At 34.8% G+C, this 15,929-nt stretch overlaps 1 protein-coding gene across 1 annotated transcript in view; it reads left to right on the top strand.

Moving 5' to 3' along the window:
- FAT4 (FAT atypical cadherin 4) overlaps positions 1–15,929 on the top strand; it is a 157,915-nt gene that overhangs the window by 63,604 nt on the left and 78,382 nt on the right. Inside the window, exons 2-3 of the mRNA XM_015246090.3 lie at positions 7,052–7,183; positions 14,851–15,112. Of these exons, the coding sequence (XP_015101576.2) occupies positions 7,052–7,183; positions 14,851–15,112 (394 nt within the window). The remainder of the gene's footprint in view (positions 1–7,051; positions 7,184–14,850; positions 15,113–15,929) is intronic.

Here is a 15,929-nt window from a genome sequence, read left to right as displayed (position 1 = left end):
GTTCGTGATTTTTGTGGTGTTTAGCTGCTTCTGAAGCAGTGATGGGCACTGCTTAGGATCTTATATTCCAATCTCCCAAGTGGGAGATTTCCTGAATAAAGTATACATAAGATGTTTTCCTGAAGCTCTTTTAAATCACCCTTCTGAGAATAAAGTTTTTGAATTATCATCAAATGATTTCATATAAAATTATAGATGGTGGCGTGATGGACCCACAAGATCTAGGAAATCAATGGGATTGAATTGGTTCTAAGTATCAGTGTAATATAAGGCAACTTTGATGAGTACAATCCTTGTGTACCAGTAACCTATCCAATTTATTAAATTTGCTGAACATGCGACTCTAATAAAAATGTAAAAATAATATGGGTTTGCTTTTAAAACAGGAACATCTTTAGAGAAAAAAATGACATGCCAGAGATGGATAAGTTGCAAGAATGCATAAGTGAACAAGACATTTTTGCCCTCAAAATTCTAGAAGTCACCAATTTGAGCAGTACAAATGATCTTTGTTAACCTGAGGAGATTTGCAATAACCAATTTTTGTAATATATAGATGTATTAAAGAAATCAGAGCAAAAAATACTTCTATTGAAATAAGTATTTTTTGGCAGAATTATTAATTAAAGGGTGTGTTTACATACAATCTGGTGGCACTATCATAGTATCGTTGGAGGTAACACATGTGAACTCTAAGCATTATTTTTGGTGCAATGCTTTATCACATTTATGTGGTAATAGTAGTACATGAGAAATTGAATTTTGGAGCATCAGTTTCACAAAAATAAAAAGACAACAGTGTAATTAATTACGCTTGCCACTAAAAAAAAGCAATAATCAAGCACTATGTGCTGTGATGAATCTTCTTTTACTATTTTATAGTTTATGTACTTCATGTCTATCCCACCAACCATTTAGACTTTAGTCATTTCTGAAAATGCATATTATTGCATCTTTTAAAAAAAAGAAATAGCTTCTTGGTAGACATTTTTAAAGCACTGGTTTTTACTGATTATCTAAAGAGAATTTAGCTGTAGTTCTTTATTTGTAATATATGCCCACCACCTTTCTGCTGAATAATTAATACTCTTCCAGTGATATTGATAAAACAAACCTTCACAGATTATTTTCCCTTTAAGTAAATATAAAGGAGCTTAAAAATGAGCAAGAATGTGGGTAAAACAGTATTTGTAAAGTAGATGACCAAATATTAATTTCTTCAAAAATGATTTTCCTGTACACATCAAATGTGTATTTTGTATGAAAGATCATCGTATTCATGCAGAGATTAGAGGCAGAGCTCTAAAGCATATTATGCCCCTTGCCTCCCAGGCCTGGTTCGCGCCACAGGTCTCTGCAGAAATCTGCGGACTAGATTTAAGAGGCTGATTGCTGTTTTTCTTAGATAAACCACTTGACATTTCAATGCCCTGCTTTTGATTAGGAGGTGAACTCAATAGTATCTAAGATTCCTTCTAAGAATTTTAACATGTCTACTTGCAAATGATTTCTAAACTTTTATTGTATTATGAATTCTCCAACCTTGCAAAAGAAAAAAAGATTATTTTTCATCCTTATTTATTAAGAATATTTATGTACATTTCCAGAAGATTGTGAATCAAAAAATATATTTTAGGGCATTTTTCTTCCTGATTCATTAAGAGCCACTTTATTTAGCTTGCAGAGAGTTTATGGATTAAAGAATATGTTTTTAATTGTGGCTGTGAGAGTGACCACAGTGCAATCATCAGTTTATTAACTGGGGAATGAGCTGGTACTGGACCTTGCTATTTTAGTCAATTCTTTAGCCTTGGATACAGTGTACTACTTTCATAATAGCAACTTCAATCAGTGAAATACTGTGTTTTATAGTTCTTTCTACACATAGTAATGATTTGATAATTGCTAATTAGCAGTTGTTCATTTATTATGTAATTGTATCCTGATTTATTCACTTAAAAAATTAAAAACAAAACCCCAAGATATAACATCACTCCTGATGCAGCTGCAGGCTTAAAATGATAAATTGCATTTTACAGAAAAAAATAGAAAAGAGGAAAGCATTGTACTCATTTCACAGCAACCATTTGCATGGTGAGGTTTTTGGTTTTTAAATATCCATCTGGCTTTTCAGCAAATGGAATATCAAGGACTCTAATCCATCAGCATAAAAAGGTTTGGTGACAATATTTAAAGCCCTAATTTCAATTTAACTTTTACCTTTACGAAACTACCAAAAGACAGACCATTTCTTTAAACTGATTGATTGTTCACTCCCTTAATCTCAGTCATGTTTTTGTCTTTAAATATCATCAGTTTATTTACCAGGGTTTCACTGCCTAGGAATCAGGTGTCTCAGACAAGAAAGTCATTCTTCCAAAAGGTTCCTAAGCAGTAAAGGGGTGACGTCTGGGCGGCGCCTGCGGCTCAGCCCTTAGCTGTAGCTGATGTTTTTGTTTTAAACAAGTCAACCAGGAAGCTATCAACTGCCCTCGTAACTGTAGCAGGTGAAAACACATATGTTCCTTGAGGGCCACATATCTGGGCACAAAGGTCAACATTTGATAGGCAGGCATAAAATATGCAAGTGCCTTATCTTCATGGTGTAACGTTTCTTTTCTCTTTGAGGGTCAATTTTCACAAACTTACAGAATTGATACCTTGAAAATGCCCCCTGGACTTAAATTGTGGAGGTGACTGACAGTTCTTATTTGTTTTGTTTTTATTTAAAGTACAGCCACTTGGAAAGGGAAGCTTCTGAGTTCAAAATGTGATTTTCTTTTTTTTTTTGCAAAGTAGTAGTTTGCTTATTTCAAGTCCACACAAACACAAAGATAAATGTAAAACCCTGAAGGGGCAATGCTAGCACTAAAAGGTTAGCTATGCTGTAGTTTTTGTTAGCCTTTTAAAAGGAGGGAATGTATTTTTAACACATATATATATATATATATATATATATATATATATATATGGTGTAGCTTAGGAGTTATATTTTAGACTGTTTTAACACCTCAGAATTTTAAAATAAGCCACTAATAGCCATTATCTGTATTATTTAACATAATCTAATTCGTACAGAAAAAAAAGGGGTCTTCTCTAAAGTTTTAATGTTTAACTCTTCAGTTTAATATGATAACATTTCAAAGCAAAGCATACCAAATCTTAGTCCAAAGAGGGGGTGGTAATGGAATAAAACTCTTAGGTTGGTTGCAGATCCAAGAGAGTGAGCCAACTGCATTTTAGGATCTAGAATCATCAGAAAAGGTAGTAATGGCCAAGGGCAAAGCAGTAGAGCAGGTCAAAGAATTATCCATGGTGTGGGGGGACTGGCTTCTTGGAATCAAGATGTCAACATTGGGTTTTCCCATAGGTAATTGTAAATGTTTCTATTTGTACATTTATCTTTTATCAAACTTTACTTTTTCCCTGCAAGGGACAGTGGCCTGTCTTATTTTCTTCTGTATTTTTAATGACTAAAATATACCTTTTATGTGATAGATTCTAAAATATCAAATTAATGAATACTGGAACCATTGCCCACCTCATAAGCAAACAAGGTCCACAATCTTGGAATTCATGGTAGGTAGAAACATGGCACACCAAATCAGGAAAAGTAAGGGACTGCAGGATAACACCTACTATGCTGAGGAGTTCAGATCTCCTCTCTTGGATAATTCATACCCCAGGCTATTGAGGGAATCTAGAGAAGCCATGTTGAAAGCCTTTCAGGAATATTGAGGAATTGTGGAGTGGGAAAAAAAAAAAAGACTGCACAATTAAGAGAAAATATCTAGATTTTCAAAAAAAAAAAAAGGAATACAAAGTTTCAACTTTCTGACTGGCAAGTCAACACTGAGTTTGGAAAAAGAATAGCTTGGCTTATTGAATGAAAGAACTCTGGTACCCTTAATCAAAAATGTAAGCTTTGCATATATCAGAATTTAATGATGAGGTATTTTAGATCTCTGCTTAGAACTTATTATGGATACACTCAGAAATGTTTAGTTTTGAAGTCATTGATATTTAACTAAATGTATTCTTTATAATAAAAAAGGAATTACTTTACTGTAACTGAAATAATGGAGGTGGCCAAAATCTCATGAAGCATACATGATCATTGACTTCCAGAGCTATATTTAGGGATCATATAGTTCATTTTTCAAAAATTCTTACAGGCAAAGATTTATAGGCTGACCCAAGATTACATAGCTAGTTAGTTCATATGTAAGTGATCTAAATTCCAGACAGGAATCATACGAACATTTATAAGAATATATTTATATAGCTGTGACATATTTTTCAAATATGATTCATTATATTTATTGAACACACACACATCCAGTGAGATAGGTGTGTGGAGAGAGAGGTTTGCATAGTAGTAAAGAAAACTTGCTGGCTCTGTGGCGTTGGGTAATTACTTAACCTATGTACTTTGGTTAACTCATTTCTCTAATGGAAAGATAATAGTACTTGCCCAAAAGACTCTTTTGAGGATTTTATATGTATATATATATGTGTGTGTATGTATATGTATGTATGTACACATACATGTAACATAAAACATAGTTGGCACATGCATGCTAGTTATTTTGTTTTAACTATTAAAATATAGCAGGGGCTTGCTCAGTTCATGCACTCATCATCTATAATGAAGAGTCTTTCTATTACACCCTTATACCCAACATGTTTCTGGTGTGTGTACTGTGTCCTGATGCATCTTTGATGTCATGTTTAATTAGTGCCAATCTGGGTTCTCCTTACTCTCAATTTAGTGTTCTTCCTTGCAAACACATATTCACTACATACTTATATAAACACACACTTATATATGCATATTCTCTCAGAAATGCATTTACAAAGCTTCTTTCTCTCCCCTTCTCTTCTCTCTCTCTTTCTCACACACTTACAAACAAACACCAGCACACAGAATGTTGGCATGTTGGTTTCCAATTATGCCAAGTCATGAAATTATGGATAAAAGACAATTTAGAAATCTAAAAAATTCTATTAAGCTAAAAAGTCCTGATTGAATTAGAAGGTATTCAGATCAGTTATCTCTTACTCATTTATTTTTCTATTGTAGTTTAAGGACTATGCACACATGTATGAAAATTCACACATAATAATGGGAAGATAATTACTATTTTCTGAATAACATTAATGATTATATTCTTGGGTGCCCATCAGATGAGATCTCAAGAGTTCTTGACTCTTAAATCCACAGTTTTTAGCCTTTTGAAATACATTCATAGGTATGTATTTTCCTACATGAAAGTTTAGTACGTATTTAATACATATCAGAGACGAGCAGTGACTTGTGTTGGTTAAGTCTAGGTTATATGACTTAGAATTCTAATTTATTGAGTTCCTTTCCTCAAAGTTTCTCCCTGGATCTAAGGAACTGCCTAGGTCTGTCCTGACAGCTTGAAAACCAAAATCAACTTTTTATTAAATACTTTCCTCTGTGCTAAGCACTTTGCTGGCATCATCAAGGTTTCATCTTCATAAAATGGTCTAAGATACATGTTATTATCCCAATTTTAAGATGAGGAGACAGGCTCAGAGAAATTAAGTGCTCAAGTTTCCCTATTTAATAAGTTGCAGAGACAGAATCTGAACTGTGGTCTTTCAAATTTGAAAAGCTTATGTTATTTACAGCCTTGCAAGGAAGTTGGAGATGCTCTTTATAGGATGCAGTTGTAGCTATTGTGGATCTTTTCTAAAGGAAGCGGTGCAGAAAATGTTAGTAGTTTGCAGATTTCTAACTACTAAGGCAGTCTTAACCATTCCCTAGACTAACTTGAGCCATTTGCTGTGATCAAAACCATCCTATTAAATAGTGGAACTATAATAATTGTTTAGTACTTAATTTTGTACATTGTTTCCTGGGGTTTTCTTTTTATCAATGGTTCATCCTTTTCTTAGTCTGGCTCTCTCATATTTCCCACACATTCCTTGCCAGAGAGTAATGACAGTCCTACCCATTACTTCCCTCTCCACTCCACCCAACCCTGCCTGCTTCCTGGAAAAGAAGGAACCAGAATTCTTTTGCTCTCTCCTAATATTCATCCTCATCACTCTTAGATCTGATGGCATTTTTACAGTATAACTATAAAAGATGACACTTCATCCGAGGAGAAAAATGTCCTGGTTATATCCAAGCTAAATGGATGGACGGTTTTTTCTCCATGACTTAATTTTGTGACCCAACTGGGGAAACTTCCAGTTTTATTAGCAGCTGTCTCTCCTTTTCTTATCAGATATTCAGCTTTTAGCACCTAGCTCAAAAGAGAAAACACATGGTTTGAAGTTATTATTTAAACTTCACAAATTGTTCTTTCTAAACAATTTTTTTTTCAGTTAGGGAAACAAATAACCCTGACTAGGATCTTTCAAACAAAGTTGTTAATATTTGCAATCTATATAAACACTACATTTGAATGGAATGATTGTTTAGCTTTAGTCACATTAAGAAGTGTTGATAGGAGTGGAAACAGAAAGAAAAGATGTGTGTGTGTGTGTGTGTGTGTGTGTGTGTGTGTGTCTGTATTTTCCTCAAAGGTTGATAGTTGACTTTAAAGGGGAAAATGCTGAGTGTTTCTTAAAACAAAAGGTGAACTTCTTTGTTTCCCCTGGCATCAGTTGCCAACATGTAAACATTTCAGGAAGAAATTTGACACTACCTCATCTGTGTGTCAGACAACATTTAATGGTTGAATGACAGATAGTGTTTAAGTCTGGCCAGTTTTTCACTGGTGCACAAATCTGGGGACTAAAATGACGGTTGGTCCACGGTCTATTCTAGCATAAACTCCAAGGTGGTCATGTAAAATCAGTTACTATCAACAAGTCAGGTGATCTTTATTTGGATTTCATATTTTCCTGTAAGTATTTCACACCTTTCTCTAGGGCATTTTCTATTTTGGATGTTATATATAAAGTTTCTGCTTCCTTTTGGAAGGCCTAGTTGAGTGGACCCTGGGTACACAATTTAATGGGTACCTTGCAGACATATGCAACGTTCATGCATTGTTTCTTTCTCTCCTTGCAGGTAGAAATAACGCTTCAGGATATCAATGACAATCCACCAGTGTTTCCGACAGACACGCTGGACCTCACGGTGGAGGAGAACATCGGCGACGGCTCCAAGATCATGCAGCTGACAGCCATGGATGCCGATGAGGTAGCGCACAGCCTGGCCCTGAATTTTTGAAACTTAGTATTTCAGTGACCTATCGAATTTCTACTGTGTGTTGACAACTTTTATTACCCAATAACAAAGGTTAAGCATTGTGTGCTTTTTTCCAAAGATCATTAATTGTTGAAATGTGATATAAGAATGCTAAGATGGGAGGTAATTTTAGGTAATTTTCCTTTGAACAGCAATTCACAACTCAGTTAATTGCTGGCTGCATTTTAGATTTCTTAGCCAAATTATTTTAAGTTCTCAAATAATAAAAACTATTTACAGATATAGCTTATTTTGTATGCGTGTATCACTCTCATATGCTTGTAGCTGCTAAGAATTTATTTTTATTTTATTTGTAATTGGAAAAGCAAATTACTTAAAATTTAAAAATTTAAGACTACCTTACAACTTTTCATTTAATTTGCATATATATATATGTAAATATATATCTCAATAATAGCCTTATGTATTTTAAGAAAATTATCTAGGAAGCTAATGATTTTTCAATTCCATTAATAAACAGAAATTCTTTCCTAGGATGAATGTGAAATTTGGGGGCATAATTTAGAATGCTATTTCTATATTAATATTTTAAGTTTAGCTATGCAATCTTCATGCTCCAAATGGCATGGAAATTGGATAATTCGTAATTTACATTTTCCCATAAAAAAACAGCATCAGTTGTTTTCTCCTTCTTGATGGATAAAAGGTTTAATTAATGTTCTAGAGTTTCAGACGGAGGAATAATGATCCTATACACCCCTTTCTGCCCTTTCTCTTTAAGCTAAGCCCCAAACAGATTATTTAATTTCCTTACCCTCAGTTAAGCTCCAGAAGTATCTAAAAACTTGATTTTTGGCCTATTTTTTTAACTTTAAAAAGGTATATAATTCAATAACAGACTAATTCTAACAGCCAGTATAGAAATGTAATGACTTAGTCATCTATATATTTTGCCAAAATCTAACTAAGGAAAAGGAAACAAAATAAAGCATAGGCATTTAGATAACTGTAGTTTTCTATTGGAAAAAATGTGTTAAGTTTTTACCTTCTACTCAATTTCATATAAAGTTTGTTCCCAGTCCCAGCTACCATTAAAAGAGTTATGTTGCTGAATATTTCTATTATTATTGAGAAAAATGAGATATCATCAGCTATAATTTAGTAAATGCTTCATTTTCTTAAAACTTATCACTGATAATATATTTTGGATAGCTCAATTCATAAAATTTAATTATATCTCATTTAGCAAAATAACAACAGCAAAAAAAAGCTCATACAATTTCTATAAGCCCATGTAAATTATACATCAAATAATTGCAATTGTAATGACTGCTCTATTGGCTATACTCTCTGTAGGAATAGAACACATAAACTGCATTTATTTCAGGTGGTTTTTTCAAGGCATGAAGCAATAATCATGTTAATCATGATATATATGTTATAATGAGATACACTGTTCTCTTAAGAACCAATTGTTTGAAAGAGATGCCAACATTCAACCCTTTTAATACTATCATGTTGGCACTGTTATAATTTTATTTTCCTTCTTACATTTTCTTTTCAAGATATGACAAATAAGAGTTAATACAAATGCAATCCTGCCTGCATGTTTATTTTCCTCTGTTTGACTTTTCTGGGTGTGTGTGTATGCTTGCACACACTTGCTTGTCTTGAAGTTCATCTTTTGAGATCTGTTTATATTTAGGATGAGATTTGAAGACGGCTGAGAAGGTCCTTATGTCTCTAGGTATTTACATCAACAGGGTTTTATTGTACTTTGCTTTTTTTTTTTAACATTTTTTATTGATTTATAATCATTTTACAATGTTGTGTCAAATTCCAGTGTTCAGCACAATTTTTCAGTCATTCATGGACATATACACACTCATTGTCACATTTTTTTCTCTGTGATTTATCATAACATTTTGTGTATATTTCCCTGTGCTATACAGTGTAATCTTGTTTATCTATTCTACAATTTTGAAATCCCAGTCTATCCCTTCCCACCCTCTACCCCCCTGGTAACCACAAGTCTGCATTCTCTGTCCATGAGTCTATTTCTGTCCTGTATTTATGCTTTGTTTTTGTTTGTTTGTTTGTTTTTGTTTTTGTTTTTTAGATTCCACATATGAGCGATCTCATATGGTATTTTTCTTTCTCTTTCTGGCTTACTTCACTTAGAATGACATTCTCCAGGAGCATCCATGTTGCTGCAAATGGCATTATGTTGTCTGTTTTTATGGCTGAGTAGTATTCCATTGTATAAATATACCACCTCTTCTTTATCCAGTCACCTGTTGATGGACATTTAGGCTGTTTCCATATTTTGGCTATTGTAAATAGTGCTGCTATGAACATTGGGGTGCAGGTGTCATCCTGAAGTAGATTTCCTTCTGGATACAAGCCCAGGAGTGGGATTCCTGGGTCATATGGTAAGTCTATTCCTAGTCTTTTGAGGAATCTCCACACTGTTTTCCATAGTGGCTGCACCAAACTGCATTCCCACCAGCAGTGTAGGAGGGTTCCCCTTTCTCCACAGCCTCTCCAGCATTTGTCATTTGTGGATTTTTGAATGACGGCCATTCTGACTGGTGTGAGGTGATACCTCATTGTAGTTTTGATTTGCATTTCTCTGATAATTAGTGATATTGAGCATTTTTTCATGTGCTTTTTGATCATTTGTATGTCTTCCTTGGAGAATTGCTTGTTTAGGTCTTCTGCCCATTTTTGGATTGGGTTGTTTATTTTTTTTCTTATTGAGTCATATGAGCTGCTTATATATTCTGGAGATCAAGCCTTTGTCAGTTTCTCTTGCAAAAATTTTCTCCCATTCCATAGGTTTTCTTCTTGTTTTACTTCTTGTTTCCTTTGCTCTGCAGAAGCTTGTAAGTTTCATTAGGTCCCATTTGTTTATTCTTGCTTTTATTTCTTCTAGGAGAAAATTTTTGAAATGTATGTCAGATAATGTTTTGCCTATGTTTTCCTCTAGGAGGTTTATTGTATCTTGTCTTTGCTTTATTTCTATTGAGATTCTTTTTTTTTTAAGTTTAAAAAAATGTAAGTATCCATTTCTGGTATTACCGCTTAGGCATTCTAGTGTTTTTGTTTTTTTAGGTACTGAACATAAGGTGATGATAGCTAGGATATGCGAGAAGTACCCTTGGGGTGAGACAGGGTGGGGAGTTAAAGAAGCAGAAACAAGTAAGGCTAGAAAGCTGAACAGACCAGGGTAAATGAGGGAGGGCTGTTTGCAGTTCAGAGGGAGGTAGGGATGTTGACAATTTATGCAGGCTGTGACTCTGCCTGAAGGCATAAAAACTACCACAGAGTATTTTATAAGACCTGTGTGCGGGCCAGGGGAGTGGAGGTGGAGGGGGAAAAAGGTAGAAGAGGATGGAAGGGAGGAAATTTCACCTACCACTTTAAAGGAAAGAAGGACATTTTTGTGAGACTGCTTTTGGGCCATTATTTTTTAAAGATTAAGCTCATGAGGTTGTTTTCTTTCTTGAATATATTTTCTCTTAAATTTTTTAGTAGCATTTTAATGACCACTGACAATTTCAGCTCCTGACATAAGGAACCAACATTTCTTTGGCTGTATGCCAAACACAGTGGATACCTAGGCTTCCTATGGCATTCAGAATTATTGGCTGTTTCCTTTTCTGTGTAGCTTGCAATAAATTACTATTAATGCTTTCAGGTAAAACTTCTATCTTCTACTCTCTTCTCAGCTCCTTACCTCTTAATTGAATTTGAAAATCGGCATGTATATTTGAAATGTTTTGTCTCTTACTAAATCATGGCTCTGTTTTCTTTCTTCATCTAGTTTTGAGTAGAAATCAATATTGAAATGCAAGAGGTTTCTTTAACTTTGTGGCCAGCATTAAATTGTCACACAACTATATAGTGGATTGATTTTGAAAGATTAATAGACTTCTTTAAAACACTAAGATTATATAGGTCATCAGCAAATTATGTCCATATATTCTTTAGTTTATATGCTTTTCCTTAATTATGAAATCGAGCACAGAAATACTAGTTTGTCAGAGAAACTCTAGTAGGGTGCTGGAGAATAATGCCTGGGTAAAGGAATGTGTTTTAAAAAGCAACATGTACATGTTGAACGTAATTTAAATATCATTTGAAACATGTGTTGGATCAAGATACACATCTCTCAAATGCACGTGACTTCGACAGTCTCTTGTTTCCTTTGATAAACAGAATTATTATGCTTGTAATGGGCCAGGAGACTCAAGCTTTGTTTCATGGTACCATACTTGTTTTTGAAAATACTGCTTAAGGTTGTAAAATGCACTTGCAATTTATAGCTATTTACTTTTAGAATTCCTTTCACGTGCTTTTGTCTCTGTGGTATCTCAGGAGAACAGAATATTTTTAAACAGCATTATTTCCACTGTGCTGCAGCTGCAAGACGATATTTGTTTCTTATAGTATTGTGGATACTGCATATTTTGGAGATTAAATAAATAAATAGACTTTTCGAAAGGCCTAATTAAATCATTCCTCTTGGCCACACATTTTCAAGCATCTCTAGAATTACCAGTTCACCACATCAGCTGATTTTGAACAGGAACAGACTTGTTTATCAACATAGTCTGATGCCTTTGCTTCTGTTCAGAAGAATTATCATAAGTTTAGGAGTATTAATTATTATAGTCACTTTTTTGTAGACAGGACATTTCTAAATTGCAAACCACTTATGTAATAGCTTGAAATATGTTTCTGTTTCTTGGCTTTCCCCTAATTTCCAAATACCATTTTAATAGGTCAGAATTGAGTGTAGCTGTTTTTCCCTGGACTGTTTTACCAGAATAATGGAATTCCTTGTGAAATAGAATAAATAGTACAGAATGTGGTCAGATTAGAAGTCTACAATTCTTATTGAATGTTTTTGTTAAACCATAGAATTACAGTAAATCTGTTAGATACTCCATGTACACCTGAATATACAGGGTAAACATGTGCAGTGTGTTAAACTCAGCTGTTCCATTACTAAATTAAAATGTGCTCAGAGGCATTCCTGTTACTAAATTTTCAGATTGGGTTAGAGAATGCAGTACAAAAATATAGCAAATGCCACTAGACAGAAATTTTGAAAGAGTGTTTTTCCCTTTGACTGCTGGAAATCATCCCCTTATGTGTCTGATTAAATCAAAAAACAACTTTTGAAGTTGACAATTCCAATACCACATATCCCAGTGTCAAGACTCAATATAATAAGAAATCAGAAAATATTTTCCCTGGACTATATAGCAGTTCTAACCATATTTTGATATAAATTATTTATTTGCAAACATCTCAGTCATCAAATATACTTAACCCATTATATCTCTTTTATAAGAAAACAATAAAAATGGAAATAAAAATAAAAATTAGCATTGTCGTACACTTAAAACTTCTCAAGGAATGTACTAGGTTCACTACATGTATTAACACCTTTAATTCTCACAACAGCGTTATGTGGGAGGTAACATTACCAACCCCAATGTCCAGATAAGGAAACTTAGGCTCATAGAGGTCAAGTAGTGGCCCAGTGACACACAGATAATAAGTAGTGGAGCAGAGATTCAAGCCCAAAAATATGGCTCCAGAGCATCAGTTCTCAACCAGTACAGTGTGTGATGTTTAACTTAAGATTTCAATTATAATATATATAATTTAAAATGTCTAAATCAAAATGCTCATAATTTCATATATATAAGTTTATAATAGATTTTAAAATACTGTAAAGTTAGCTTTCCCCGTCATCAAATCCAGATGGGTGCTGTAATTTTAATTCTCTTTAACTTTTTTATTTTTGACTTTGCTGAAATCAGCTCTTTCTTGAAGCCTTCCTTTTCACCATGGTGGCAGGCTGTTCCTCTGGGTCTTCTAGGTCCCTCATCTTCTCCCTCCATCAGTCTCTGTCTCTGCCCCTTCTTCCCACTCTCTAAATGTTGCTATTCAATCTTTATGACACTGTTCCTTTCTCTATCTATTCTCATTTAGATCCTCAACAAATCTTGTGGCTTTAACTGTCATCACCTACATATATCGACCTTCAGATAGTTTAATCAAACCCCTTCTCAAATCTCTGACCAACAGTCATTTCTGTGGTTGTAACCATTGCCACATAATCATGAAGCAATCCAGTCTCTTAACATATGATATATATAATTATAAAATCTCACTGCCTAATTTCTCCTGCATCAAAGCAGATCATATCCTGAGATGTCTTCAGGAAGAGTACTCTCCTAATTCCCAAAGTAATTTGAAATTAAATTTTTTTCTTCTCTTTCACTTCTGCTCCCACTGCATAGAGTTGTTAAAAGAAGGAAATGAGACTGTATGGGATTGTCGAACAGATGAGAGCAATTGTTATTGTTATTTCTCTGTCTGTAACCTAGCAGATCTTACTAATTTGCTCTGTGCATTATGTTGGGTACATAATGATTGAGAGTCTCACTTCTGGAGCAAGACAGTAGGGTTCAAATTTCTATGTCTCAGTTTCTGTATCTTGAAAATGGGGATGATAACAGTACTTCTCCAACTGGATTACCTTTAAATATTAAATCAGTTAGTGCCCATGAAGTGATGTGCTTAGAGTGGTGCTTGGCACTTAATAAACACTTAATAAATGTTCTGTTTTCCTCAACCTTTCCGTACCTTCTGCCAGCTTCCTAGTTTAAACTTCAGATTTTACATGCTACAGCTCAGAGTCCTGAGAGAACCCCCGAGGGCATTGCTGCTTTCATTTTACAGAACAGGGACTTGGAGTCAGCAAACAACACAGATTGTATGAGTTTCACCTTGAGGAGGTGAAGCCCCAGTCTCTTTGGGCCAAACTCTACTCAGTGTCTCCCTTCTCTGGCCTCTCCTCGCTCTAGTCCATCCTAATCTGTCAAGAACCTCAAAAGAAAATTGTTTCCAATTTTAAAAAAGATTGGTGGTTTCTTGTCCATAGAATTCAAGCGGATTTGTTGAGATTCTCCAAACTGTACCCATAGCCTACTATTTTAGCTTTTCTTCTCTGTGCTATGTTAAAACTCTCCACGCTGCCAAACTGTTCCAAATCATCCCTCTCTCTTCTTGGTTCTTACAGTGCTTATGGCAAGCCTCCACTTACTGCTTGCTTCATTTAATTACCTTCATGCTGAATCAGATGAAACATGAGCTCAGAATCAGGCAGACTGGGGTTTAAAATCCACACTCATGCTTACAGTGTGACTCTGCAAAGGTTAACTAGCATCTCGGAACCCCGTGTCTTCCTCTGTGAAATAGTATCTCCCGGAGCTGTGCTGCCACAGGTCCTGGCCCAGAGCAAGCTTTTAGCCAACCTCTGGTTATGTGGTTGATAGTATTAGCATCAGTCGTAATTTCCACAGTGACAGTTTTACTCTTTTCCATGTACACATTTAAATAATTTAAATAATATATAGGTAAATAATGAAGGTTGAGATTTCTTGTACTAGTTAATGGAGTGAATAGTGAAAGACTACGTAAAACACTACACAGACCTGTTAACATTTTGAAGTCTTACAGTATCACATGAAATTAAGCTCCAAAGCCTCACTATGTCAAATACACATTCAGCACAAGGAGTAGTAAGTCTTAAAGGTCTCTTTTTAGCAGTTCAGATGCTGATCTTTTATTTGTAGGGTGCAAATGCTCTTGTCACATACACGATCATTAGTGGAGCAGATGACAGCTTCCGCATTGACCCTGAATCTGGCGATCTGATAGCTACCAAGAGGTTGGACAGAGAACGCCGTTCCAAATATTCCTTGCTGGTTCGTGCAGATGATGGTCTTCAGTCCTCGGATATGAGAATAAATATCACTGTCAGTGACGTGAACGACCACACACCCAAGTTCTCCAGGCCTGTGTACTCTTTTGACATCCCAGAGGACACGACCCCAGGTAGGTGCATGCCCTTCCGTGTATTTTGCCAGGATTACCTTTGACTACAATTACGGATTGTTTTGGCCACTCTTAAATTGTGATTAGTTTTTACCATATGCTGCTAGGTATAAATGCTGGATTTTTAAATGTTTTAATTAACCCACTTTGCTACAATTCCCAAGGACATTTCTAGACTTTTGAGAGCAAATGAGGGTAGCCATTAGTCTGATTACTAATTACAGATATTTCTGTTTCTGAAAGTACTTGTGACATGCATTGTTAACTTATCTGGCAATCATTGTTTTGATACTAGGTTCCAATTTAAAAATGTGTAATGATGAAATTATTATTAAAAATGTCTAATTTCTAATTTCTAGTGATGATTATTCTACTGTATGTAGAAAGAACAAAGAAAAGCATATGAAAAGCTGTGAATGCTGGTTCTAACACTTAGCTATATGAACCAAGGCAATGAATTCATTTCTCAGCTTCAATTCCTTCTTAGTACAATGGCAACAACAATTCCTATTAGAATTAGAGTAAGGGTAATTTAGAAAACATGTATGAGTTTGCTAACGTGGGGCCTAAGGATTAGCAGGTGCTCGATGAACGTTAGTAGAACAGGAATCCTGAATCACCATCTTGCTTCCTTGAACATATTATGTTGTGACTGTTGAGTTTGAGTGCTCAATATCCATGCTTTTCCTGTGTGGGTGCTTCATCCCCACTATTGGAGATTCTTATCTAAAACTGAAATTTTGTTCTGAATTACATTTGGAATGAGTTTGCTTAATAAGGTATATATTTTAGAAACTCATTTGACAAAGGAATGAAA

The sequence above is a fragment of the Vicugna pacos genome, chromosome 2 (genome assembly GCF_048564905.1).
Source record: "Vicugna pacos chromosome 2, VicPac4, whole genome shotgun sequence".
NCBI classification, from domain to species: domain Eukaryota; kingdom Metazoa; phylum Chordata; class Mammalia; order Artiodactyla; family Camelidae; genus Vicugna; species Vicugna pacos.
This window is presented reverse-complemented; position numbering and strand designations above follow the sequence as displayed.